At 41.6% G+C, this 24,903-nt stretch overlaps 1 protein-coding gene across 1 annotated transcript in view; it reads right to left on the bottom strand.

The window, feature by feature from the left end:
* Positions 1–24,903, bottom strand: part of LOC138165257 (SH3-containing GRB2-like protein 3-interacting protein 1) — a 294,003-nt gene that overhangs the window by 88,795 nt on the left and 180,305 nt on the right. Inside the window, exons 10-12 of the mRNA XM_069093394.1 lie at positions 21,089–21,143; positions 19,724–19,899; positions 1,371–1,382 (exon numbers count right to left, since the gene is read on the bottom strand). Of these exons, the coding sequence (XP_068949495.1) occupies positions 1,371–1,382; positions 19,724–19,899; positions 21,089–21,143 (243 nt within the window). The remainder of the gene's footprint in view (positions 1–1,370; positions 1,383–19,723; positions 19,900–21,088; positions 21,144–24,903) is intronic.

Genomic DNA, 24,903 nt, shown 5'->3' on the forward strand with positions numbered 1-24,903 from the left:
GCACAATTATTGTCTTCAAACATTTGAAGAGCTATCATGGGAACAGGGATTAGGCTGCTTCTGATTGAGTAGAAAAAAGTAACAGGTGTAATTTGCAGAGGAAAAACTTCCCAGCAAGTAGAGATGAGACACAGTAGAATGAACTGTTTCCAGTGGCAGTGGAGAACTTCGAAGTCTTCATGCAGAGGCTGGGGGACCATTTATTGTGCATGTTCTAGTGGGGATTCCTTTTGTGTATGAGTTGGGCTCCTGAGGGCCCTTCCAACTCTCAAATTCTAGTATTTTGTAATTCTGGGAAGTGGTAGATGGGCTTGAATGTGAGCTTACTGAAGGTATGGACTGCTTTTATTTTTACTCATTGCCATTCTTCGCATATTCAGTGCCTGGCACACAGTAGGTACTTAATAAATTCTAATAGATTTGACTTGTCTTTCTATAGCATCTAGAATCAGACTTTGCACATAGTAGGCACTTCATATATACTTGTTGAGTGAATGAATGAATGTCTTAGTACCCAAAGTGCACATTGGTTACATTGCCTGTGCCTGGAGGAAAATCTATGGCAAGGTTGCCCCCATTATTCAACTTAGTGAGACTGTCAAAGCTCATCCTATTTCAATCAATAGCAAAGAGTCGGCAAATAGCTTAATAAGCACCTTCCTCTTTCATTTTTACATGCAACAATTAGACTTTCTCCTGGTCCCCAGCTTGTCTTACTGAAATGTGTGTTCCTTATGTACATCTGTATTATCAGCAGGTTAGACTAGTGTTTTAAGAGAACATTTCTTAGTCAAAGTTATTTGATTCATTATAAGAATCAGAATCTCAGAGCTTGTAGGGATTGTAGAGGTAATCATATCCAAGAATTTCCTTCTACAATGACTCTGGCATGTAGTCCTCTAGCCTTTGCTTGAGGCCCCCAGTGAAGGGGAGTCTACTCCTCCTCAAGGCAGCCCAGCCCACCCTAATTTTGAACAGTTCTTATTGCTAGGAAGCTCATTCCTTGCATCAAGCCTCAATAGACCTCTATCCATTGTTCCTAGTTCTTCTTCCTGGAGTCAAATGGAACAAATCTAATTCCTCTTCCATATGATACACCATCTAATAATTGAAGACAACTATCACTTCCCCTTTTATTTTGAACTTCTTTGCTTCATGTTAAATACCGCCATTTTCTTTAAACACTGCCATATAGCATGAATTGGAGAACCTTTCTTTGTTTACCCTCCTCCAGATGCCTTCCACATTCTTAATAACTTTACTAAGAGCATTATTATTCTGCTGTATGACCTGTTATATGCAGAATGAGAAAGAGAGAAAATAGAAAATCACAGGTCAAAAAAGGGGAAAAGGTGAGTTTGGGATCTTACCGGACTTTTCCTCTAAAAGTGCAAGCATGGAAAAAAGAAAAAAAATACAAGAGATGAAATAGGTCCCCCAAGAAGCAGTTCAAAGCAAACAAGACCTTTATGCAAGACAATTCTCCAGGGAACTGCTGGGTGTGTAGCCTCCAAGATGGCAGCAGGAGTCCCAACTCACAATATAGAATTGATTGAGCCATATACAATTGTTCTCATGCTACAGGGTTTAGTACCATCTGCAGGGGGGATCAGATGCTTTCGTCCTTATTTAAGCCTTTTGAAAAGCATCCCCAAAGGGCTTACTTCTCTTGAAAACATTTGTAAAATGAAAAATGGGCATGATCATTTTTCAAGAAGTAGAGGAAAGGGGACTGGACTTGGGAACAGATGTCCTGGGTTCAAATTCATGTTCTGTTATTTATTACTCATATGCCCCCAGGCAGGTCACTTATCTCTATGCCTCAGTTTTCCCATCTGTAAAATGAAACTCTTTAAGGTTTTTCCAACTCTGAAAAGTCTGTTTCTTTCCATGATCAAGTGGGAGGAAGGCCCAGGCATGCTAACAGTATTTAACTTGGGGAAATTATGCAGAATCTTCTGTTTGTAGTGGAAAGTGCATCCCTAGAGAGGCTTAGGGAGGGAGAGAGTAGGATTCAGTAATTATATTTGGGCTATTAAATCCCAATGTGCACATCTGTGCACACCTACACATCAGGGTGTTTGGAGAGGGCAGCTTTCAAAGGCGGGAGGAAAGACAAGTGGATGTTTGCAGGAATACCCCAGTTGTCCCTGACCCAGGAGACTTGACCTCAATTGCAATGGCTCCAGCAGTGACACTCATAAAGAATTCAATTAACTCCCAGTTTTATTGTTAGTGTTTCCCTGTCCATTAGTGACCTTAGCTGTACCCCTACAAAGGCACTAGAGATGCTGCTTACATTAACCTTTCTCTTAGCAAGAATCGAAGCTAATCAAATTCTCTCCCCTTCCTTTTCCTTCCTTTTTCTATCCTCCCTTTCCCTCCTCTTCTTCCTTCTATCCTCCTCTCCCTTCTCTCTTCTTCTTCTTCTCTTCCCTCCCTCCCTTCCCTTCCCCTTCTTTCTCCCCTCTTCTCCCCTCTCTTCTTTCCCTCTTCCCTCCCCTTTCCTCTTCTCTCCTCTCCTCCCTTCCTATCCTCTTCCCTCCTCTCTCCTTCCTCCTCTTCTTTCTTTTCTCCCTCTACCCTCCCCTTCTCTCCTTCCTTAGGCTCTCTTCTTTCTCTTTCCCCTCTCAACTCATACCATTTATTTTATAATACATTAATTCACATGTATGGATGGAAATTATTATAAATTAATATGAGCTGTATCTCTGTCTTATCAAATATAATGATCAGCACTAATTAATTAGGCTGATCAGTTTTTAAAATGTCACAGGAAGAAGTGCCTCCTGTCTCCCCCATGACCCCTTGGGGCCTTTCACTAAGCAAATGTTAAGCAGGACTCCTCCTTTCTTCAGAATCAGGGCAGAAGTGTTGCCTTGAGCATGTGAGGGAGGCTGAGGTGTGGGGGCCACACGCTGGGGCTCTCTGATCTCTTGCCAAACTGGAAAACACAACAAGCACCTGCCTTGTACAGTGTCTATCTGGCCTTGGTCCAGGCCAGGTGTGGGCCATGCCTGTTAGAAGCCCTGCAGCCCACATGCCAACACTGAAGCCCATTGGGAAGAAAGCAAGAATAAAAAAATGAACTCAGCAAAATGGAGCAATAACTCCCCTTCCCCCTCCCTCCATGAAAGAAAATTCTAGATTTCTGTCTTGGAAGAAAAATGAGTGTTGGCTTAGGGTAAGGAGAGATGCTGCAGGGACTCATTTCAAGGCAAGTCAAGAAGCAACTCATAAGAGCCTATATGCACCAGGAGTTGTGTCAAGCATAGGGAACACAAAGAAAAAAAGGATAAATAATCCCTGACCTGAAGACAGGCAGTAGGTAGTGGAAGGTGCCCTGGTCCTGGAGGCAGAGGCCCTCAGTTCGAATCACCTCTGATGTTCACTGCCTGAGTGACCTGGGACAAGTCAATGAATCCCTCTGGTCCTCAGATTTCTCGTCCATAAAATGAGGCAGTTGGACTGAAGACATGGCTACTGAGATTTCTTTCAACTTGGCTAGGATCCTATGACATTCTACTGGGGATCTCATATAGTCAGAGAAGTAAATCCAAAGTCATTTTGGCAGGGAGGGGGAGGGTAGAAGGAATCACGGATAATTGTTATTGTTTTCAGTCATTTCTGTAATCACCCACTCTTTGTGACCCCATTTGGAGTTTTCTTTGCTGACATATTGGAGCAATATTCCATTTGCTTCTCCAGCTCATTTTACAGATGAGGCAAACTGAGGCAAATTGGGATAAGTGACTTCTTGAGGACCATGCAGCTAATCAGTGTCTGAGACTGGATTTGAACTCAGGTCTTCGTGACTCGAGGCCTGATGCTCTATACAATGAGCCACCTAGATGCTGGGCTAATAACTGAGAGGATTGGGAAAAGCCCACAGTAGGATGTGGCCCTTGAATCGAGCCTTGGAGGGAGGTATGGACTCCAGAAGGTGAAAGGGGAGGTGGGAGGGGGTTCTAAGCATGGAGGAGAGGTGGAAGAGGTGACACACGACCACTATGACTGAGACATAGCTGGGAAAGATGGTGCTATTAGCCTGGAAAGGAATTCCAGTAGAATGGAAATGTCTGGAGGAAAAGCCAGTTGTTCTTGTCTTTGTATCTTTAATGCCTTGCACTTCACGGCTGTTTAATAAATGCTTGTTAAATAGAGTATCTGAGTTCAAACAGGGAATTGGGGGCCTGTCTTCTCCTCCCAGATCTTCCATCAACTGCAGGACCAAAGGTGACTTATCTCAACTTGGTGAATTTTGCTCAGGATTCCCTGTGGCATAGCCAGGCCAGAAAGCTCTGAATGGGTCTCTCGTTAGTGCTTGGCAATGGCTTCCTCATCTTTACAATGATGGCAGGTGGGCAGGTGGAATAGTTTAGACCTCAGTTTTTTATCTATAAAATGGGGGAGCTGGACTATCTGGCTTCCTAAGGGCTCTTCTAATTCATGATGTCATTTAATTATCAGAAATACCCTGTAAGGTGATGAGTGCTTTAGAACATGGGGTCACACTCAAACAGAAGCAATCTTTGCCTGCTGCAGAGTTGACTTAGAAAACCATGTATTAACATTATCTCTGTTCCGCTGTCTTTTTATTTATTTTGTTAAATATTTCCCAATTATATTTTAATCTGGTTCTCATAGTTTATACCTCTGTTTTAGAGGACCTCAGCCTCGGGCAACTCACTCAGCCTTGATTTGTGACATCTATAAAAAAAGGCTTTTAATTAGCTGTCATCCAAGGCAGCTCTAGTACTAAGTCTATGCTCTTTAAGTTACAGTCAGTCAATAAACATTTATTAAACTCCTACTATGTGCCAGACACTCTACTAAGCACTGGGGATGCAAAGAAAGACCAGGGTCAAAGAAGTTGCCAATTTTTATTAGGGGATGGAATTCCCTCAAAAGAGTTCTTTATGTCATTAAAATTGTAGTTCTAGAAGAACAGATATAAAAATAATTAAAATAACAATATCTACTATTACTTTAAGATGGCACTTTAGTTTACAAAGCATTTTACATACATTATCTCATGAAAACTCCTTGAGGTCAGGGACTGTTCCTTAGTCTTTGTATCCCCAGCCCTAACAAAGTGCCTAGAAGAATATTTACTCTGTCCTCTCTCTGTCTCTCTATCCCTCTCTTTCTCTCCCTCCTTTCTCTTCCTCCTTCTTTCCCTCCCCTCTCCCCTCCCCTCCCCTCTCCTCCTCTCTCCTATTCTCTCCTCCCCTCCCTTCCTCTCCTTTCCCTTCCCTTCCCCTCCCCTCCTCTCTTCTCCTCTTCTGTCCCCTCCTCTCCTCTTGATTCCCCTCCTGTCCTGCTCCTCCTGCCACCTACCCCACTCTCCCTCTTCCTTCCTCTCTCTATCTCTCCTTTTCTTTTTCTGTCCACAGCTTCATCACACTACCTGTCACATAGAAAATACTTTAAAATCCTTCTTGATTAGCTACTAACAGCTACCATTCATATAGGGCTTTGAGGTTTACAAAACGCACTGTACACATGAACTATTTTAAGCAACAACCACATGAGACCAGTAGCATAGGTCTTATGATCCTCAATTTATAAAGAAACCGAGATTCAGGGAAGATGACCTGTCCAGAGTCACAAAGATTTGGAAGGCGTGGGATAGGATATGAACCCCAGTCTTCCTGACTAGCTTCACATGCTGCCTTCAATAGTCTTATCCAAGGGCTGCCCTTGCCAAGCTGAGAGAGGCTCATCACCAAGGATTCACCTCAGTAGTTCCTGAAGAGATTTTTCCTAGTGCTAGTAGATGAAGAAGCCACATCTGTGAATTGCAGATTTTTAGCATATTGAAATATAGTTACTTCAGACTGTAGATAAATCAGGATCTGATGCCACAATCAAGCGCACTACACTTCCTTTCTCTTTCCCTTCACCTTCCCTTCCTTCCCCTTCTCTTTCTTCTTTCCTGGTATATAAAAGTGGAATGAGACTTGGAATAAAAACATCTGACTTTTAGTCCTCCTTACTTGTGACCTTAAGGAAGTCCCAGAACCACCCTAAGTTTTATCTTCATCATCTATACCTGGGAAAATTAAAATCTGCAATATCTATCTTGTAAGAGTTCCTTTCAGAAAAGTGCCTTTTAAACTATAAAGCCCTGGATAAATGAAAATTATTGTTCTTCCTTCATTCCTTCATAAATTTATTCAACAGATGTGCATTAGAAATCTATGATGGATCAAGGGTTTTCTTTCCCATAGAAAATGTATTCCTTGAGAGTAAGGATTTTGGGGGGGCGGTTTGGGGAGGGTTTTTTTTGGTCATCGTATACCAGCATCGGGCACAGTATCTGGCAAATGGTAGGTGCTTAATAAATGATTCTTCTGTGAAATTCAATGGCATGAAGGACCCTTGGGTGCTCTGAGGGCTAAAAAAGATGAATTAAACATGGTCCTGCCTTTAAAGAACCATGATCTACTGGGGAGAAAAGACAGGTACGATTCACTAAGTAACTGGTATTGTGGCAAGGCAGGTCAGGGTTAGGGACACTTCAGGACCATGGACACTGCAGGTCAAAGTCAGGATCTGCATCTTTTTTTAGCAACAGAGTTTAAAACCCACTGAGCTAACTGACTACAGGCCATGGGGTCTGGGAAATATTCTAGCCTTTTCTCACAGAAGGAGCTGAAAGAAGGATGCCTGTAGGCCAAGGACCACGGGCTCTTGTTGCTTGACTCAGATTCAGGATGAAGAATTAGCCTTCAGTGAGAAATTTGGCGTCTCAAGCTTCTTTCCAGATTCACACTAACAGTCCTGTCAGGATGGTTGACGCACAGACTACACAGAGAGGATGAGATATTTTCCCCTAGAGACTTCAGGATGCAACTTTTCATAAAGTCCTCCATGGTCTTGAAAGGCCAGAAATTGACAATATGTCAAGACATAGCTGCTGAATTGTAAGGATCTTTTGGTCTGTCTTTAAAAACCATGCTTTTGAGTATTACGGCATGTTATCTTTGAAGTTATCAAGACCTGAGTTCAAATTCTGCCTCAATTAATTATGAACCATACGACCAAAGGCAAGTCATATAACTCTGAGGCTCAGCTATAAAATGGGAATAAAAATGAAGGTGATTGATAATGATAATCCCTGGGTAGCTGGGAGTATCAGATGAGATCATATCCACCTTTCTATACTTATTTCAGGTTATGTCCTTTATATATCCTACATTCTTATTGAACTAAGCTATGAATAATCTCCAAATTTAGTATCCTACCTTCCACCTTCAGGCACTTGTAGTAGGTTTTTCATGGTACTCTATGTGTAAGTTCTTTCATTGAATGAAAAAAAATGCAAAAATGATTTCTCTATCAGTCACCATGATTGAATGCCATGTGGATTTTGATATAAATAATGCAATATGAGGCATTAATAATGCATGGTTTAGCTGAGAGGGTTGTGGAGGGGGCTAGTGAGAAGTTCCTAGGTATTCTTACATTCTGAATATGTGAGGCCCCAGTTGATGCACCAAATAACAGAGAGATGTGACACTTTCATGTGTATTCAGTTATGCGATGACTATTTCTAATATGTAGCCAAATGATCTGTCCATGCAATGCTAGGCACCACCTGGTGAACGTCAGCATTGCTTCTGCTTTCTCAAATGCTTTCTACTTTGCAGATGTTGGGGCTTCTTTAAATTCTCAGTATGTCAATCACCTTGAGAGTTTTTCTTATGTATATGTTAGCTAAGTTTTAAGTCTCAGATATAAAGCTTTAGTTCTCCAGTTTAAAAAATAATAATAATAACTAAGGTTGGGGTAACTGACTCATGTTGTATGTGATGTGTTGGTCTATCAACTACCCAAATTACCTCGTATCTAATTATTTTGTATTTATTCTTCTTGTAAATTTATTCATTCTCTCTGTCTCTCCCTCCCTCCTTCCTTCTCCTTCCCTTCTCTTTTCTCTCTCCATATCATATATATAACACATATACATATATCATAATTTATGTATAATAATTTATATGTTACAATTTATATCTATTTCTTATGACTTTTGTTAGAATGCAAGCTTATTGAGAGCTAAGATTGTCTCATTCTTTGTATTTGTAACCCCAGTACCTGTCACATAAGGGACATTTAAATACCTATTGATTAATCATATTGACTGACCTTGCCATATGTTGTTTACAGTTCTGATGATTTATAAAGGACCCACACCCCATCCAACATGTTGCTGTTTTTGCTTAGCAAAATGTCAAGGATCGTGAAATCACAGGTTTAGAGCTAGGAGGAAATTTAGAGGCCAAGTCCAACCCTTTCTTTTTGTAGACAATGGGGGAGAGGTGGCTCACTGTTTCAGACACTGACCAGGTGTGTGATTCTGGGCAAGTCACCTTCCTTCTACTTCACTTTTCTCATTTGTAAATGGGCGGGGGGTAATAATAGCACTTCCCTTCAAGGACTGTTGAGACGATCCAATGAGATGATATTTGTCAACTTTAAGGTGTTTTATAAATGCTAGCTATGATGATAATGATGGAAACTGAGACACAAAGATGAAGTCCCTTGTCAATGGTAAGTATCTGAGGCAGGACTTGAGCCCAGTTGTCTTGACTCCATTATCTAGCTCTTTTCCCACTATTGCACACTAGCTTAAAGTGTTATTACCTCTGACTCTGAACACTTTACCAAATCTCCTATAAGCTATAAGACCTATTTTACCCAAAGAAGGAAACCATGTCTTGTTGTTTGCCAGAACCACCAAAAGCTTGCAAACTGAATGAAAGAGATGCACCTGATGGCTCCAATGGCAATGGTTAGAGTCAGGACAAAGGGCAAAGGACTGTCAAGGTCATGATCTCCCATTTCCAGTCACTTCTCCATACTCATATTTATATTTAATACTAATGATCATCATAATAATGAAATAACTATCATTCACTATTTCATGTCTGTAAAGTGTTTTACATATGTTATGTGATTATTTACATATATTATTCTATCATATATATGTGTGTGTAGTATTATATATATATAAATATGTACATATATATAAATGCATATCTATATCTTTGTACCATCAACATGACTCTGAAAGGCAGGTGATGCCTCAAGCAGACCTGACTTAGACCCTCGTTCCTGATCTTAGAATAGCCAAACATCAAACTAGACTTTTACCTGCAAGATGAAAATGAGGGAATCTTCCGTAAGAGGGCCCCCAAATATATTTAAAGCATGAGACTTCTGCTGAGAAGCATTACGTATGCAAAGTTCTCTTGGCCCATCTGGGGGAATCTGAAAGTGATTGCTCTTTTACTAGGATGACAACTTGGGTACACCAAATGGTGCAGCTTTATTTTTTTTCTCTTTCTTTTTCTCTGGAGCTTTTTCTCTTCCTGTCTCACCCAGGCTGGAAGGGCAATGATCACTCACAGACCTGATCGCACTTCTGATGACCAGAGGAGCCTTGACCTGCTCCCGTTCTAAACCAGGCAAGTTCGACCCTCATTGACAGCCTGGTTGCCCCAAGTTCCTGGGGTTTACTTACCACATTCACATTGGTGCTCAATTGTTGTTATCTCCCTACCAGCTTAGCCCTACTGGAGTTCAGAATTCCCAAAGCTAAGTGTTGCACCAACCTCAACATCCTCAGTAGCAGGGAGTGAAGGACTAACTCTAATACCCATGCTTGGAAAACTGATTTGTTTGTGAATGGGACAGCACTACCAAAAAACAAAAACAGAAAATAAACATTGCCTTCCATTAGAATGTGAGTTCTCTGAGAGTAGGAATCATCTTTTGCCTTTTTTGTATTTGCAGTACAGTGCCTGGCACATAGTAAGTGCTTTATTGACTAACTGAGGAAAGAGCTGATTGTGGGGGAAAAAACAATGTGGTAATCCAGTTCAATGAACATTTATTAACTCCCTACTATGTGTGGGCACTATGCTAAGCACTGGGATACAATTAATAAGAAGAAAGAGAGTCCCTACCCTAATAACCTAATGGATTGTTAGAATCTAAGCCAACCCCTGTTAATTACTGTCAAAATTTTCCTACCCCCATTGCACATTAAAATTATGACCAACTGACTCAAGTTACTTACTATCAATTCAAGAGTATGGCCCTATCAAGACAATGCCAGAAAGACTAAAACCACAATGAGCTGGGGCTTTCTGAATAACCAAGGTCAGCCACACACACACTCAGAAAGGTTTCTTTTGTTGGAAAGAGATATTGGCTGGGAGAAAAAGAACAAAGAACAAAAATGATGCCAATGCAATGCATCAAAATGATGAAGACATCCTTAAAAAATTAATTTCCAAGAATCAATGAGGCCAAGATCAGAATGGGGATATTTATGGGGCCCCAAATGAAGGTGGAAGGTGGATATTTTGAAGGATGGTTGAATGATGCTGAAGTGGCAGCACAGATGTCCTTTAAAAAGTCATCCAAAGGTGTTTGAGAATCCAAAAAGCAGAGTTACCAAGAAGTTGTCAATGATTCTCTTAAAATCTAGAAGGTTTCTATCCTAGAATGTGTCACAAGAGCTGTATTTCTTGAATTCATATTTGGACTTCTTCCCAGAAAACCTAGGGACCTTCAGGGACCAGCACAAGAAAACCTTGCATCAAGAAATCTCCACAATGGAAGAGTGAACTCTGAACATTCTGGTTTTATGAAGAAAGTAAATTACTTTCAAATTTCAGATTCAGACCTCTATTGGACACTGATCATGGACATTCCACAAATCAAGAACATCAATATCTAATTGTGTGTCAGGGTTGGGGAAGGGTTTTCCTGTGGAAATAATTGTGATGTGGCAGGTAGAATGCTGGACTTGGAATTGGGAAGACCTGGGGTCCATCCTGACCTCTGGCTCTTACTTTATTTTTGATCCAGGGGGTTTAATTACTTCACCACTTAGTTTCCTCACTTGTAAAATGAGGTGGTTGGACTGACTGGCTTTTGAGGTTCCTTTCTGCTCTAAATCTATCATTAAAATTCATTCACAAAACATTGAACATATAATGAGAAATCATCAGTCCCTATAACTTACACAAGTTAGACAAGCAAAATTTTGTTTGGTAAGACATAATTTTATGAGGTGCAATGGATAGCTCTCTGGACCTGGAGTCAGGAAGACTTGAGTTCCAATCTAGCCTTAGACACATATTAGTTGAGTGACCCTTGGCAAGTCACTTAGCTTCTTTCTCAGCCTCATTTGTAAAATAAGGATGATCACAGCAGATGCTTTTTAGGATTGTTGTGAGAATAAGTGAGAATATTTGTAAAGTGATTTGCAAACCTTAAAACAGGATATACATGGAATTATTATTTATTTTTTAGAGTATAAAACTACATTTTCCACGAAATTATGTCATAGACAAAATTCGGAGCCATATTTGATATCATCACTAAAAAGACAAGATTTCACTTAGTTTTAGGGGTATAAGAAATCTTTTGATTGTTTCCCAATGTAATATCAATCACATTCATAGAGTAGTCAAAAGTTCACAAAGTGCCCTTTTGTGAGGCAGAGGGTAAAGGTATTGCTATGTATTTTTTACAGTTGAGGAAAATGAGGTTGTGAGAATTTACACAACTTGCCCACCATCACACAGTTAAGTGTGTAAGGCATGATTGAAATCCCAAGTCTCTTCACTCTGAAGTCAAATGCTTTATCTACTAGGATAGGGTGCAGGGGGTTTAGACTTGTGAATGCATCTATAGAGAGAACTCCTTGTATATATGTAGCAATGCAGATAGACAATTAATCTATTACTTATCACTTTAGAATTTCTTGGGCCACTGAGACACTGCATGTCTAGGGTCACTCAGGCAATATATGTCAGAAGCAGGACTTAAACGCAGGGTTTCCTCACTCTGAGGCAAGTTTTCTAACCATTATACTAAGCTGCCTCTCACACAATTTTACAAGGAGAGAACACTCATTGGAGTGTTGAGGGAGTGAAACCTCATCAATACTTTGAAGGAAGCTAAGACTTTGAAGAGGCAGAGGCGAGGAGGGAGAGCATTCCAGAAATGGGAAAACACTCCTGCAAAGCATGGAGAGTGAGAGCTCAAAGCTGTGATCAACCAGCCACTAGTAGGTCAGTTTGACTGGGATGGAGAAGGAACAAAGAATGTGGAAAATAACTGCAAGTTATTTTGTGTAGGACTTGAAATATAAGACTGAGGATTTTAATTTAATTTTACCATCAGTAGAGAGTCACTGGAGATTTTTTAGTTGGGGAGAGACAGGGTCATATCTGTGTTTTACAAATATCAAAATGGTAGCTGAGTGGATGGCAGATTCAAGAGGGGAGATTTTGGAAACAAGGATACCATTTAGAAGATTATTTCAATAGTCTGCATGAGGGCCTGGCATGGGATGGAGGTCATATGAGCATAGAGAAGGGGACAGATGTGAGAGATATTGAGGAGCTAGGATCAAGAAGACTCAGGCATTGGTTGGATATGGGAGTGAGAAGGAAGGAAGGGTCAGTCATGACTCCAATTCAGCAAACCACTGGAGAAATCATTGGAAGAATAGTGCCACCTTCAAGAGAAATCAGGATGATTGAAGCAGGGATGGACTTGGGGGTAGGGGTGGGGATGACAGCAAGTCTGTTTCGAACATGCTGAGTTTCATGGCTTGAAGCTGACATTACAATTACCAATAGCACAATATGGAGATGAGTGTCAGTCTACCCCATAATGACTCAATTCTTCACTAGAGTCCCCCAGAAGTAGGTGAGGGAATTTCTTCTGGGTAACATATGAGCTAGGCTTTGGAGGATGGGCAGGATCTTAGCAGATGGAGGAAGGCAGAGTGGGTGTGTTAAAGGGGGGGAAGGGAAGAAGGGAAGGTCATTCCAGGCAGGAAGAAAGTACAGGAAATTACCAGCTTAGAAAAGCACATATCCCTAAATGATGAGTAAAAATCTCTAAATCCTTGGGCTTTGGGAGTCTCAAAGTCTTGCAGACAGAAAAAATCCCTCATTTTTTCAGGTCTTTAGCAACACTGATCCTTTTCGTCATCAGTACCTTTCTGTGGTTTCAAAGAAAAAGTATTCTGACTGTGCTCAGGAGTTAAATGCCTGGCTTGTAGCTTTCTTCTCCCCTTTAACCCCTGTCCTTAAGCTAGGGGACTTCAACATGTAGAAGGATGTCCCCTTAAACACCGGGGTTTCTCCATTCTTGGATCTCCTCACCTCCCATAACCTATTGCTTCATTTCACTGCAGCCACTGAAGGGAAGGGTCTACCCTGTTATTGCTATCACCCACACTTGTTCCACTTCTAGAATCAAGGCCTCAGAAACTCCTTTATCTAATCAGAACTTCCTCTCATTCCATCTTTTCCTATGCTTGGCTCCTCCTCCTGAATTTCTTCTTCCTCCTCATTGTGACCTCCAATCTCACCACACCCCTCAGCACCTCTCACCCAGAGATGTGTCCCTTACCTACATGCTCTCCCCACCTCACCTTTTTCTTCTTCAACCCATAAAGCTGCCAAAGGGGTATTTATGAAGCATAAGTCCGACTAGTTATTTCCTTGTTTAATAAACTCTAGTGGCTCCTTGCTAACTCTAGGATCAATCAGTTTGTCAGGCAACATGCATTTATTAAGCATTTACTATTATATCAGAAACTGTTTTAAGAGCTGGAGATAGGAAGAGAGCACAAAAAGACTCAGGGAGCTTGTGTTCTAAAAGAGAAGACAAGAAATAAGGAGATTGATAGAAAATTCCGATTGATTTGATGGGAGGTGATCTCAGAGGGGAAAGCACACCTGCTGAAGGGACCAGGAAAGGCCTTCTACAGAAGACAAGATATAAACTAAGACTGAGGGAAACCAGGGGAACTAAGAGGTGGAAGTGAAGAGGGAGAAAATTCCAGGTAGGGGGGGACAGGCAGGGAAAAGGTAAACTCAGGAGATGGAGCGTCATGTCTGAGAAGCTATTTCAAGTCAAGCCATCTCCTCCATGATGTCGACGGTCCTCTTTGAGAACCAATAATTGTTGTTGAATTATAGAATGGGTGGAAGCTAGTGAAACATAAAAAAGGCTGGGAATTAAAAAAAAATTATACCATTATGGAAAGGCTTCTTTTATTCCATAAATTAAAAATTTTACTACATAAATTAAAAATGAAAAGTCAAAATACATTTTTAAAACCTGGGAAAGGTTGGAAAGGACCAGGTAACAAAGTGTTTGAAATGATAGGATTTTCCATTTGTTCCTGGAAGTACTAGAAAGCCACTGGTGCTCATTGAGCTGGGTGGCGGGGAGCAGCATGGTTAAGCCTACACTGCAGAAAATCAGTTTGGTGACTATGTAGACTGGATTGAAGTGGGGAGTGCCTTAAGTTAGGGAGAACAGTGAGATACTATTGTAGTCATCTGAGTGAGAGGTGAGGAGGGTCCTGTGCTGGGATGGTGACTATGTAAGGAGAGGAGGGGAGGCATAGGAGAGATGGTGTGAAGGTAGAAAAGCCAAGATTTGGCAATAGATTAGCTATGTGGGATGAGCAACCCAATATAGAGTCTTCTGCTTGGCATTGACGGCTTTTCACATTCTGCTTCCAACCTACTTTTTCTTATCACACAGTATTCCATTTTATGTTCTCTCTGGTCCCTTCAGACTGGTGTGCTTGCTGTTCCTCACACCACACTCCAGCTCCCATCTTTGGGACCTTGGTTTGGTTTTCCCCTACGACTGGAACGTTCTTCCTCCCATAATAAATGTGGTGAATGAATGAATGAATGAACTGGGTTTGAATCTTAGCTCTGCCATCTACTATCAGTGGGATCTTGAGTCTATCATTTCACATATCTAGATTTCAGTTTCTTGATGTGTAAAATGTTGGGATTGAACTGTTTCCTGTAGTCCCAGGAAGTTCCAGGGGAACTCCTTAAATCTATGAAGTTATAGTCTCCAGATCCCCAGAAGAGAAACCAAAATCCTTTGTTCCTGAGCTCTCATTTTAAAGACAGAGAACAATTGCCATTATCTCAAATAATTTCTGTTGACTTCATAGTTTCAGCTTATTGCTAAAATACTCTGGGTGAGCAATGAGGAATCAGGGACACAGACGTTTAAGTTCTCTCTATCCCTGGGTTTAAATTTAATCACTTCTGAATATTCTAGTGGAGGGAGGAAAATTACCCCCAAACACTACTGACTCAGTTAGCTTTGTGGGAGGGTGTTTTTTGTCAAAACACATCACTGGATACTCTAATGAGGAACCAAAGATTGTCGTTGGGATATCTGATATTAAGCTTTGTATCTTAATAAGAACTTGTGTTTATAAGCCCTTTAAGGTTTCTAAAGGTTTGGCAAATATTACCTCATTGGATGATCCTCACAACAAAGCTGGGAGGTAGATGATATTATTATCCCTATTTTATACATGGGGAAATAAGATAGAGAAGAAGCTGAGTGACTTTCCTGGGGTCACACACTTACAAAATGTCTGAGGTTATATTTGAACTCGGATCTTCTGGCTTCCAGGTAAGACGTTCTATCTACTGCACACCTAGCTGCTTTTAGGGACTAATCTATAATAGGCTTGCTTATCCATATGTCCAGATATGTGTGTGAGTCTGTTTCGGACTGTACATACACTGCCCAAATGATTTTTTTCTAAATCAGAGGTCTGATAATGTCCCCTGCTCCATAAGTCTCAGTGCCTTCCTATTACATCTGGACCCAAATATCAAGTCAAAACTTTTAAGTCATTTCAAGCTCTTCATAATCTGAACCTTTCCTAACTTTTCAACTATCTTACACTTTACATTTTAGCAAGAGCCTTAACCTGACCCTCTAGCTCCAGACTCAGTACCTTGGCAATGACCGTCCCCCAAGCCTAGACACTGCATCCTCTCACCTTTGCCTCTTTTCATCTCTGTGATGGAAAATCTATCACCGGGGGGAAGCAGGCATGTCTTCTCTGCCTTGACTCCCCTCTTTGTCTCCTGGAACCAGCAGCAGGCTGCTTGAATGCTCACATAGCTTGGATGAGGTGGGATCTGCCTGCTCTATTTCTCTTGGTGAGACATAGGATCAGCAAGCCTTACCAGGGTCCTTGCTGCTGCCTCCTGAGGCCCTCTGGGTCTTCTCATCTGCCCTGCTCCTGGGACCTGCTAATCTTCTGACTTAACCCAAGGATATCTCTGTGTTCCAGTTAGATCAGTGACCATCTTCCCTTCCTCTGTCTCTCTCTCCATTACTTAGTATAGTGCTTTGCACACAATAAGCACTTAATAAAGGATTTTTTGACTGGTCTAGGCTCACACAGCTACCGTAGTAAGGGTTTGAACACGGCTCTTGCTGACTCCAAGTTCATCACTTGAGACCTCAGCAAAATTCTTCATCTGGTCAAATTCATTCCTAGAAGGAATCCCTTCAAAAGCCTCCATGCCAAAAAGACAACTCGCTTCTTCTTGAAGACCTACACATAAGGCGCTGTGTATTGTGAATTACCCACTTCAGTTACCTTGTTCGTTAAATGACTGGTTTTGGGATCCTGTGATCTCTTAGGTACATTCCAATTTTTAAAAAAGTTCTATAGTCCTACCAAATGATTTGGGATTTCAAACTGAAAGATATTTCAAAGGTCATTTAGCCTAATCCTCTCATTTTACAGATGAGGAAACTGAGTACCATGGAGATTGTAACTTCCCCAGATCACCCAGGTCTTAAGAATCAGAGGTAGCATTTGAACCCATGTCCTCATCATTTTCCTGTACCACACTGCATTCTGGGACACTAGAAAGTGGAATTCAGGGTCTCTGAATCCTAGAATCGAAGCTAGGATCCATAGGGGAAAATCCTAAATCTCAAACCCATTTTCTAATATGTTCTCGAAGCCCCCACATCTCTCAGAACCCAGAAAAGAATGACACCCCTATCCAACTTCTCCCTCGACAATAGAAACAACGGGCGGACCTCTGCTTGATTGTACCTTTGGCATTCACTGGATGAAGGCAGCTATTCAAACCAAAAAGCCCAAGTGGGATAATGGAAACCAACGACCTGCATTGTGAATGAATGTGCCAAGTTAAGTTATCAAATCACTTCAGAAGCTCCTAAGTGAAAATCTCTCTATGAGCCTAATACAAGAGCCAGGAATCAGACACTCGGCTTAAGCTATTTCTACTTCCAGCTTGGCAATCCTGCCCCTCCAAACAGGTGCTGGATTTCCATTAAATGCAAATACAGCAGCTTCTGTGACAGGGGAAAATGTCCTGTGATCTATCCCAGGATGCACAGCTTTGTGGTGGTATGCCTATTTCTCTTGTAATTTGGTACCCAAACACCATGCTGATCTTTCCACTTCTCTTTAAATCATCAGAAGCAACTGGAGTTTCAGTTGAAATAATTTCTGTCATTCCTTATGAAATCAAACAGGGTTCATAGACTTCACCATTATTTGATTACCTTGGGCTCTCCCCCCACACCAACACCAGTTATCATTTATATAAAGGCTCATATATGTGGAGCTGGAAAGGGACTTCAGAGACTCTCTGACTCAACCCCTCATTTTACAGATAAAGAAACTGAGGTCCACAGAGGTTGTGATTTACCTAAGATTGCACAAAGTGATGCATTTGGAATTAAAACCCAGAGTCTTTGTCCCTCAAAGCCAATTCTCCTTCCACCATTCCATACTGTTCATTCGAAAGAAAGTCACAGATTTCCAAAACTAAAGCTGCAGTCTCAGTTACAGCTTCCTATTTTTAGACGGGAGCTCTTATCCAGAGAGACAACTGCTTCTGCTTTCACAAGGATGCTACCTCATTTTATCCCAGTCACCAGGGGCAGAAATTCCCATTGGGATGCCTGGTTCATTTCATATATTCTTGTTAACATTTCAATGCCCACTTGGGATCATCCTAAACTAAGGCAAATTGAATAGAAACTCATGGCAACCATTTGCCCCAATATTTTAAATTCTCATGTAGAAACCATTTTAAGAAAGCAAAATTATTCTAGAATATGCTCTGGTTAAGACTCTTGAAAGATAAATATTTCCAATCAGAAGTCATTGATAGCAGACCATTACATGAACTGAAATCAACCTCAGAAATTATTCCTTCGTGTTACTTAGGTTTTTCTATACATGTTCTGAGGAACAGAAGGGAAAATACAAATAGCAAGATAGCACAAAGTGAGTCAAGTCAGTCACTTAGACCACCGGGTGGTATTCATGCTGGCAGTAATGATAATTAGGATGGATGCTAGCAATGGATTTCGCAAACCATGTATAGGGTGGTCTTTTTGAATTTGCTTCATCCAAGGAAATAAGGACAACATTTTCCAAGGACAGGGTTAGGATTATTTCCCATGCAGAGCTTGGGCATGTCTCTATCTATTAGCCTATATCTATATGAAGACCTTGATCCTCTGGAACATGTCAGAAGGCAATTCTCCATCTCTAAAGACATTTCTAAGGGCCCTTTTCCAGCTTATCTCCTCTTTGTAATTTTTAGAAGAAAACAATGGGGAACTTTACTAATCTTTGAGAAATTAGTACATAATACTGCAAGTACAGTACTCAGGAGCTTAGCCCACCAGCAACAATGTAAGTAGTGGAAAGTCAACATTATGGGAAAGTATACAGGCCAGTCATGCAAACAAGTGACTTCAGAGTATCTCGCAGGGGGCGGAGGGTGGGGGGACATCCTGTGCTACAAACTAAGCAACAAAAGGCTTGAAATTGGATGGTAATGAGGGGAACATAAATATGATAATAACAATATAATAAAATATTAGAGAAAGTCGAATCTTTATGACTCTCTTGTTGATACATAATCAATTCTGATGAGTAAGGGGTCACCTACCATTTTACTTTGGTGTGCAGAAATAGAAAGAGATTAAAAAAAGTTTTTATAAATTAAATTTGTTTCTTTGGCTTTCTTACCCCATCCCCACTGCCACTCCAAAATGTTTTTAGGTTTAATATTGAAGAAAGAATAATTAGGAAGTGGTGAAAAAGAGAGACAAGAAAAAAATAGGGTGGAAAAGGTAGGAGTTTCCTTGTACCTTTAATGGCATACTGGTTCAGAACCAAGTCTGGCATTGAGGGTTTTCTTGCTGCTATTTTAGCACCCATAGAAAACCAATCAAGAAAGTCTTTTACCCAGTCTGTTCTTCCACACAACAGGTCTAGTGGCAGAGATGGCCCCAAATCCACTGAGATCTTCAACCCCCCCAAAAACTAACAAACACCTTGGGGTGAAAACTAAAATCATGTTAAAGGGGGCTGATGTTTATATCTCAGATCAAAATGGTGAATTTCAATACCACCTCCAATACCACATGCTTCCCCACCCCACACACACTTAACATGCATATCACACATCTACACTCCCACATATCCTACGTGCCACATATTACACATATCACAAATGACATGCTTCATACCTACACATACATGCCACCCATCACACATATTACATGCACCACCCATAACACCATATATCATAATCACACACACTATATATGATACATATCACACACATATCACACACACTATACACATATACCACACATTACATGTACCACAGATGCACCACACATCACACCTACCCACCACACATTATAAATCCCTCCATCCCCTCTCCAACCTCAAGAACTTTCTAGAAACATTCAAACGGAGACTTGTGGAACACACAGATGCACTTTCTACCTTATCCAAGCCTGGGGAAGGGTGCCAGAGAGTGAAGATACTCACCACTGGCGATGGAGAAAGTGCAATGTTGCCGATCGATGCCTTCAGCTCGTCGACAGTGGCTGCACTCTTGAGGATGTCTTTAGATTGCAAAGGTTTAATTTTAATATTAAACTTCTTATGTGATTCTTCTTCCTCTTCTGATTCACTTGAAGAATAAAAGTGCTTTCCTTTGGTAGGTAGATCACAGTTAAAGATAACACTACCCTGTGCTGTGTGCAATGATGATAAGTTGGGATAATGGCGTCACTTACCTCATGGAGTTATTGTCAGGGTCAAATGAGACAACACATGGAAGGTGCTCTGTAAACCTTACAGTGCCAAATCAATATCGCTGTTGTTGTCTAGGAGATATGGCACAAGAATGGAGGGAGAGCTGCTCTCAAAGCCAAGACTTGGATTCCAGTCCCACCACAGACCCATTCTGGCTGTGTGATCCTGGACAAGTCCTTAGTCTGTCATTGCCCAAACTGACTTCCTAAATTTCTAAACAATGACCAATAATGGTGGAGGGAGTTTCCTCATCTGGGAATTTCATCTACCAAAGACGTCCTAGGGCCAGTCCATATTCCTGTCCCATAATCTAGTCATTCCCGCTCACTGTGACATGTAAGTAAGAATGGTGGGTTTCAGGTGGCCATATGATTTCCTCCTATTCACTTAGCACTTGTTTGGTTGATCTGTTGATCATTCACAGACACAGGACAGCCTGGCTGTACCAAAGGAGGAAGGGTGCTTAGTGGGTCCCTGATGGACTAGGCTGCCTGCTCAGTGCCCAAGTGTGTGCGTGCAGGGAGGGCACACTGGGGGAGCTCTTCCCAACAGCCGTAAACAGGCTGACAGCAGCTGTTTCTAGCAGAAGGGCTGAGAAGTGAGAGTCACACAATTGTTTTTCAGCACACTTTTTTCCTCTGTAAACTCTCTTTTCTATGAATAGAACAAGGCACATGCCTACTAGTGAAGTGCCAAGCTGTCATCTTTGGCTGCTAATTCCACTGGGTGCTCCATCATTAAGTCAAGTCAACAAGCATTTATTAAACACCTACTATATACGGGGGGCTAAGCATTGATACTTTGGAGGAAGGTAGAATTATTTTAGCAACTTGGTAAAAGCCAAGAAATCAAGGGTGAGGAACCTGCAGCCTCGAGGCCATATGTGGCCTTCTAGGTCCTCAAGTATGGCCCTTTGACTGAATCTAAACTTCATAGAACAGATCCTTCTATTTGTTCTGTGAAGCTTGGATTCAGCCAAAGGGCCACAGGACCTAGAGGGCCACATGTGGTCTTGAGGAGGCAGGTTCCCCACCTCTGTGCCCCCTAATTTATTGAGAGAGGACTAAAATGGGAGTGCTCAGAAAGCAAGGATATAGCCGGGTTCTTCCGGTCTGATGCTGTAGCCTTCTTCATCCAGCTCAGGAGAGTTCTGCAAGACAGAAACACACACCAACTCAAAATTACACCCCATACTGATTTCTGCTCTTTGCATCCTCTCATCTAAGGGGATTTACCAAGATGATCACATCTCTCTTATCCTAAGCACGTGGAACCTTGCAGGAAGAGGGGAGTGGAAGCGTAAAGTGCATTTACCATGAGACAGAATGTTGTGGAGTTTCTAAATAATGTTGAATTTGTCAAGGGAAAATGTGGGTCCCAATACACCCTTTGACAATTCTTAGCTGGGTGAGCCTGCACCACTCCCTGAAACTCCCCAAGCCTCCACTTCTTCCTGTGTAACAGAGAGCTAGGTACTGCCCCCTGCAATGCCTGCCTCCCAGGGGCTGTGTAAGACTCAAAAGAGTCAATCTGAGACTTAGCTCAAGGACCACCAGCTCCATGAAGCCTTTACTGAATATCATTGCTATTTGTTTCTTCCAAAAATTACCTTATTATGTTCCATTTGTATTTAGAATATATTTATATATGTATATGGGTAGTTAGGTAGTGCAGTGGGTAGAGCACTGGGCTTGGAGTCAGGAAGACCCAAGTTCAAAGCTGGCCTCAGACATTTATTGGCTGTGTGACCCTAGGCAAGTCACTTAACATCTGCCTGCCTCAGTCTCCCCATCTAAATGATCCAGAGAGGGAAATGGGAAACCATTCCAGTATCTTTGCCAAGAAAACCCCAAATGGGGTCACAAAGAGTTGGACACAACTAAAACAACTGAACAACAATGCATATGTGTATATATACATATATGTATACACACATGTACGCACATATGTGTATACACATACATCTAAATGTGTAGGCTTGGGAGGGCAGAGTTGGCCTTGATAACTTCAGTCATATGAACTGTTGGGCTTCCAGTCTCTGATGAGATTAGCCTCTTTCCCACTGTCCTAACCCTACCTCAAGACAAGTGTATAAGATCCTTTGTCCAAGATATCAGGGTGGGGATTCTTGTTCTGGTACAACCTGGGCTAGATGGATGCTGAGATCCCACTGAATTCTGAAATTCTTTGATTACACAAGTCTTTCAGGATAGGGAAGAATCTGAGCAAATACATGAACTTCACAGAATTTTAAAGCTGACAGAAACTCCGGGGCTTGTTTAATCCTCATTTTTCAGATGAGGAAACTGAGGCTTAAGGAATTTAAGTGACTAATGCAAAAACTAGTTAGTGACAGGACTGAGACTAGAACTCAGGTCTTTCGACTCCCAGGGATTTTTTTTTTTTTAAGTTAGCATGGAAGTTCCTTCACAGTTTTAAAAGGAAAGTTGGGAGACAAATTCAGAATAGCAGCGATCAAGATGGGTCAAAGCAAGACATATCCTGAGCACCCTCCCCAATAGGTGCTATTTAGCCACCTTTCATAGTCAAGTGCAAAGGCAATTCTGAACTTGACTGATCTGCTCACCAGGTATACATGTACCAAATAGTGGAAGAGGAGGAGGAAGAGGAAGGGGGAAAGGAGGAGACAAAAAAGAGGGAGGGAGGAGGAGGGGAAGAGGGAGTAGGAGAAAGTGGAAGGAGGGGGAAGGAGGGGAGAGGAGGAAAGAGGAGAATGGGAGAAAATGGAGAAGGAGGGGAGGAGAGAGAAGGAGAAAGGGAATAGGAAGGAGGAGGAGGAGGAGGAGGAGGAGGACTGAAAATTTTTTGGCTTTCGTTCTTGGCCAATAACCAGCATTGTGACGAAGGACATGATGGAGATGGCCATGTGGCTTAATCCTTTACCTGGCAGCACATATGTTGGCAATCTGCAGTTCACAACTTTCCCCCAATTAGCTCTGAGCTTTTCAATATTGATGCCATAATTTATTGGGAATAAAATCTCCTTCTTATTACTTAGGGTAATTGGTGTTTAGTGCATAATTGGAGCAGGATAGTTCTATGGGACCTGATTAGCATTTGGGACTAAACGCATTTCAGAGAAAAACTGTGTTTCATCTGGATATTTTGCTGGTTCCAAAGAAAAGGAGAAGACCATAGGGGTTGTTTTGGTTAGAGAGAAGAATGCACACAGAGCTTGGGGAGCAATTCAGGACAAGAGTGTCATAGATTTAGTCCTACCTGGAAGGAACTTTAGAGGTTCATCTCGTCCAAGCCCCCTAATTTTACAGATAAGGAAACTGAGGCACAGATAAGTGCTGACTTGTCCTAGGTCACACAGCAAGCCAATATCCATAGCCAGCATTCTGACTCACATCCTCTGACTCCAAGTCCAATGTTCTTTGCACCATTTCTCATCTTAGTTCATGTCCTTACTCTTGCCTCATTGGTATAGTGACAATGAGAACAATGACAAAATACATTCTCGGGGAAACAGAGTCAAATGGAAAACTGTATCCTCTGTACTCCAATATCACTCTAATACTGTTCACTGTTGGGTAGAACTGAACACAAGGTGGGTCCGTCTTAGAACCAAGGAGACTCAGTCGCTCTGGTATGCTGTAGGCACTTAAATGTTTACTGAGTCTAAAATAAAATTTAAAAAATATGAATGTTTACTGACTGTCAGGCACAGTCTGAGAGAGGTTTGATGGCAAAAGGTGGTCAGTTCTCTTGATCAGGTTTCATACATACCTATTAAGCACATACTTTGCAATAATAATGATAAATTTATGTAGAACTTAACAAATGCCAGGCTTCATGCTATGCACTGCCCTATTATCATCTCCATTTTATAGATGAGGAAACTGAGGCAGAGATGACGTGACTTGCCCAGGGTCACACAGCTTGGAACTCAGGCTTGGAGCTCTGGCCACAGCTTCAAAGAACCATATAAAGATAGAAAGCCAGAAGCAAAAGATGGAGTTTGTCGTCAGGGACCCATGTTATGCCAGGGATGACACAATACGTACAGAGAGATAAACCCAGAGTATGTTTGTGGTGGTAGAGAGTGATTTCAATGAAGAAAGTGCTCCACATCAAGGAAGGGCATCCAGCCACAACCTGGAAGGGGGAGGGGAGAGCATCCAGGAAGGGGTCATGGAGTGAGGCCTGAGGGGACTGAGAAGGGACAAGGGACACTGGGGGAGTTGGGGAAGCAGGAAGGAGTCAGGCAGAACGAGCTCCAATCAGTCTTGAAGGCATGTGGACCCTTTTCAGGAAAAGGCAGAGTTGAGAGAGGACAAGAAATAATGTGATAACTACAAGCTTAGGATTAAGAAATGCCTGATAGAAAGTACTTATTGTCCAAGGGAGATGACCCACGGAGAGGACTTAGTAGTTTCTAGGGCCTTTCTGAGTTTGACAAGGACACATTTTATGTTTCTAAGGACACATAACCTCAGTAGTGCATCTCATTAGGAGAGGAAAATTAAGTCAACGCTTGTGCCTTTATGTTTCACTTAATGAACATTTATTACACGATTTTGATGGGCAAGGCCCTTTGCTAGGCATGGGGGAAACAAAGATACATATGGTATAATTCCTGCTCTGAAGGAGCCTGTCATTTAAGACTATCTAAGGAGAAGTGGAGAACGATTGTGGTAATCGCCACACACCCCCTCCCTCTAAACCACAGCAAAAAGAAACATAGGATTAAGGTTTCACATCATTTCCATCAGGCTTCCATCTGATTCTGCAAGAGATGAATAAGTAAGAGGGTAGAGTAAAAAGTCTGTCTTTCTTTCTTTGCTGCTTCCTTCTTCCTTCCTTCCTTCCTTCCTTCCTTCCTTCCTTCCTTCCTTCCTTTCTTTCTTTCTTTCTTTCTTTCTTTCTTTCTTTCTTTCTTTCTT

This window comes from Petaurus breviceps, unplaced genomic scaffold, assembly GCF_028583685.1.
Source record: "Petaurus breviceps papuanus isolate PSGF00001 unplaced genomic scaffold, PetGlider_PUasm1.0 208, whole genome shotgun sequence".
In the NCBI taxonomy this organism is placed as follows: domain Eukaryota; kingdom Metazoa; phylum Chordata; class Mammalia; order Diprotodontia; family Petauridae; genus Petaurus; species Petaurus breviceps.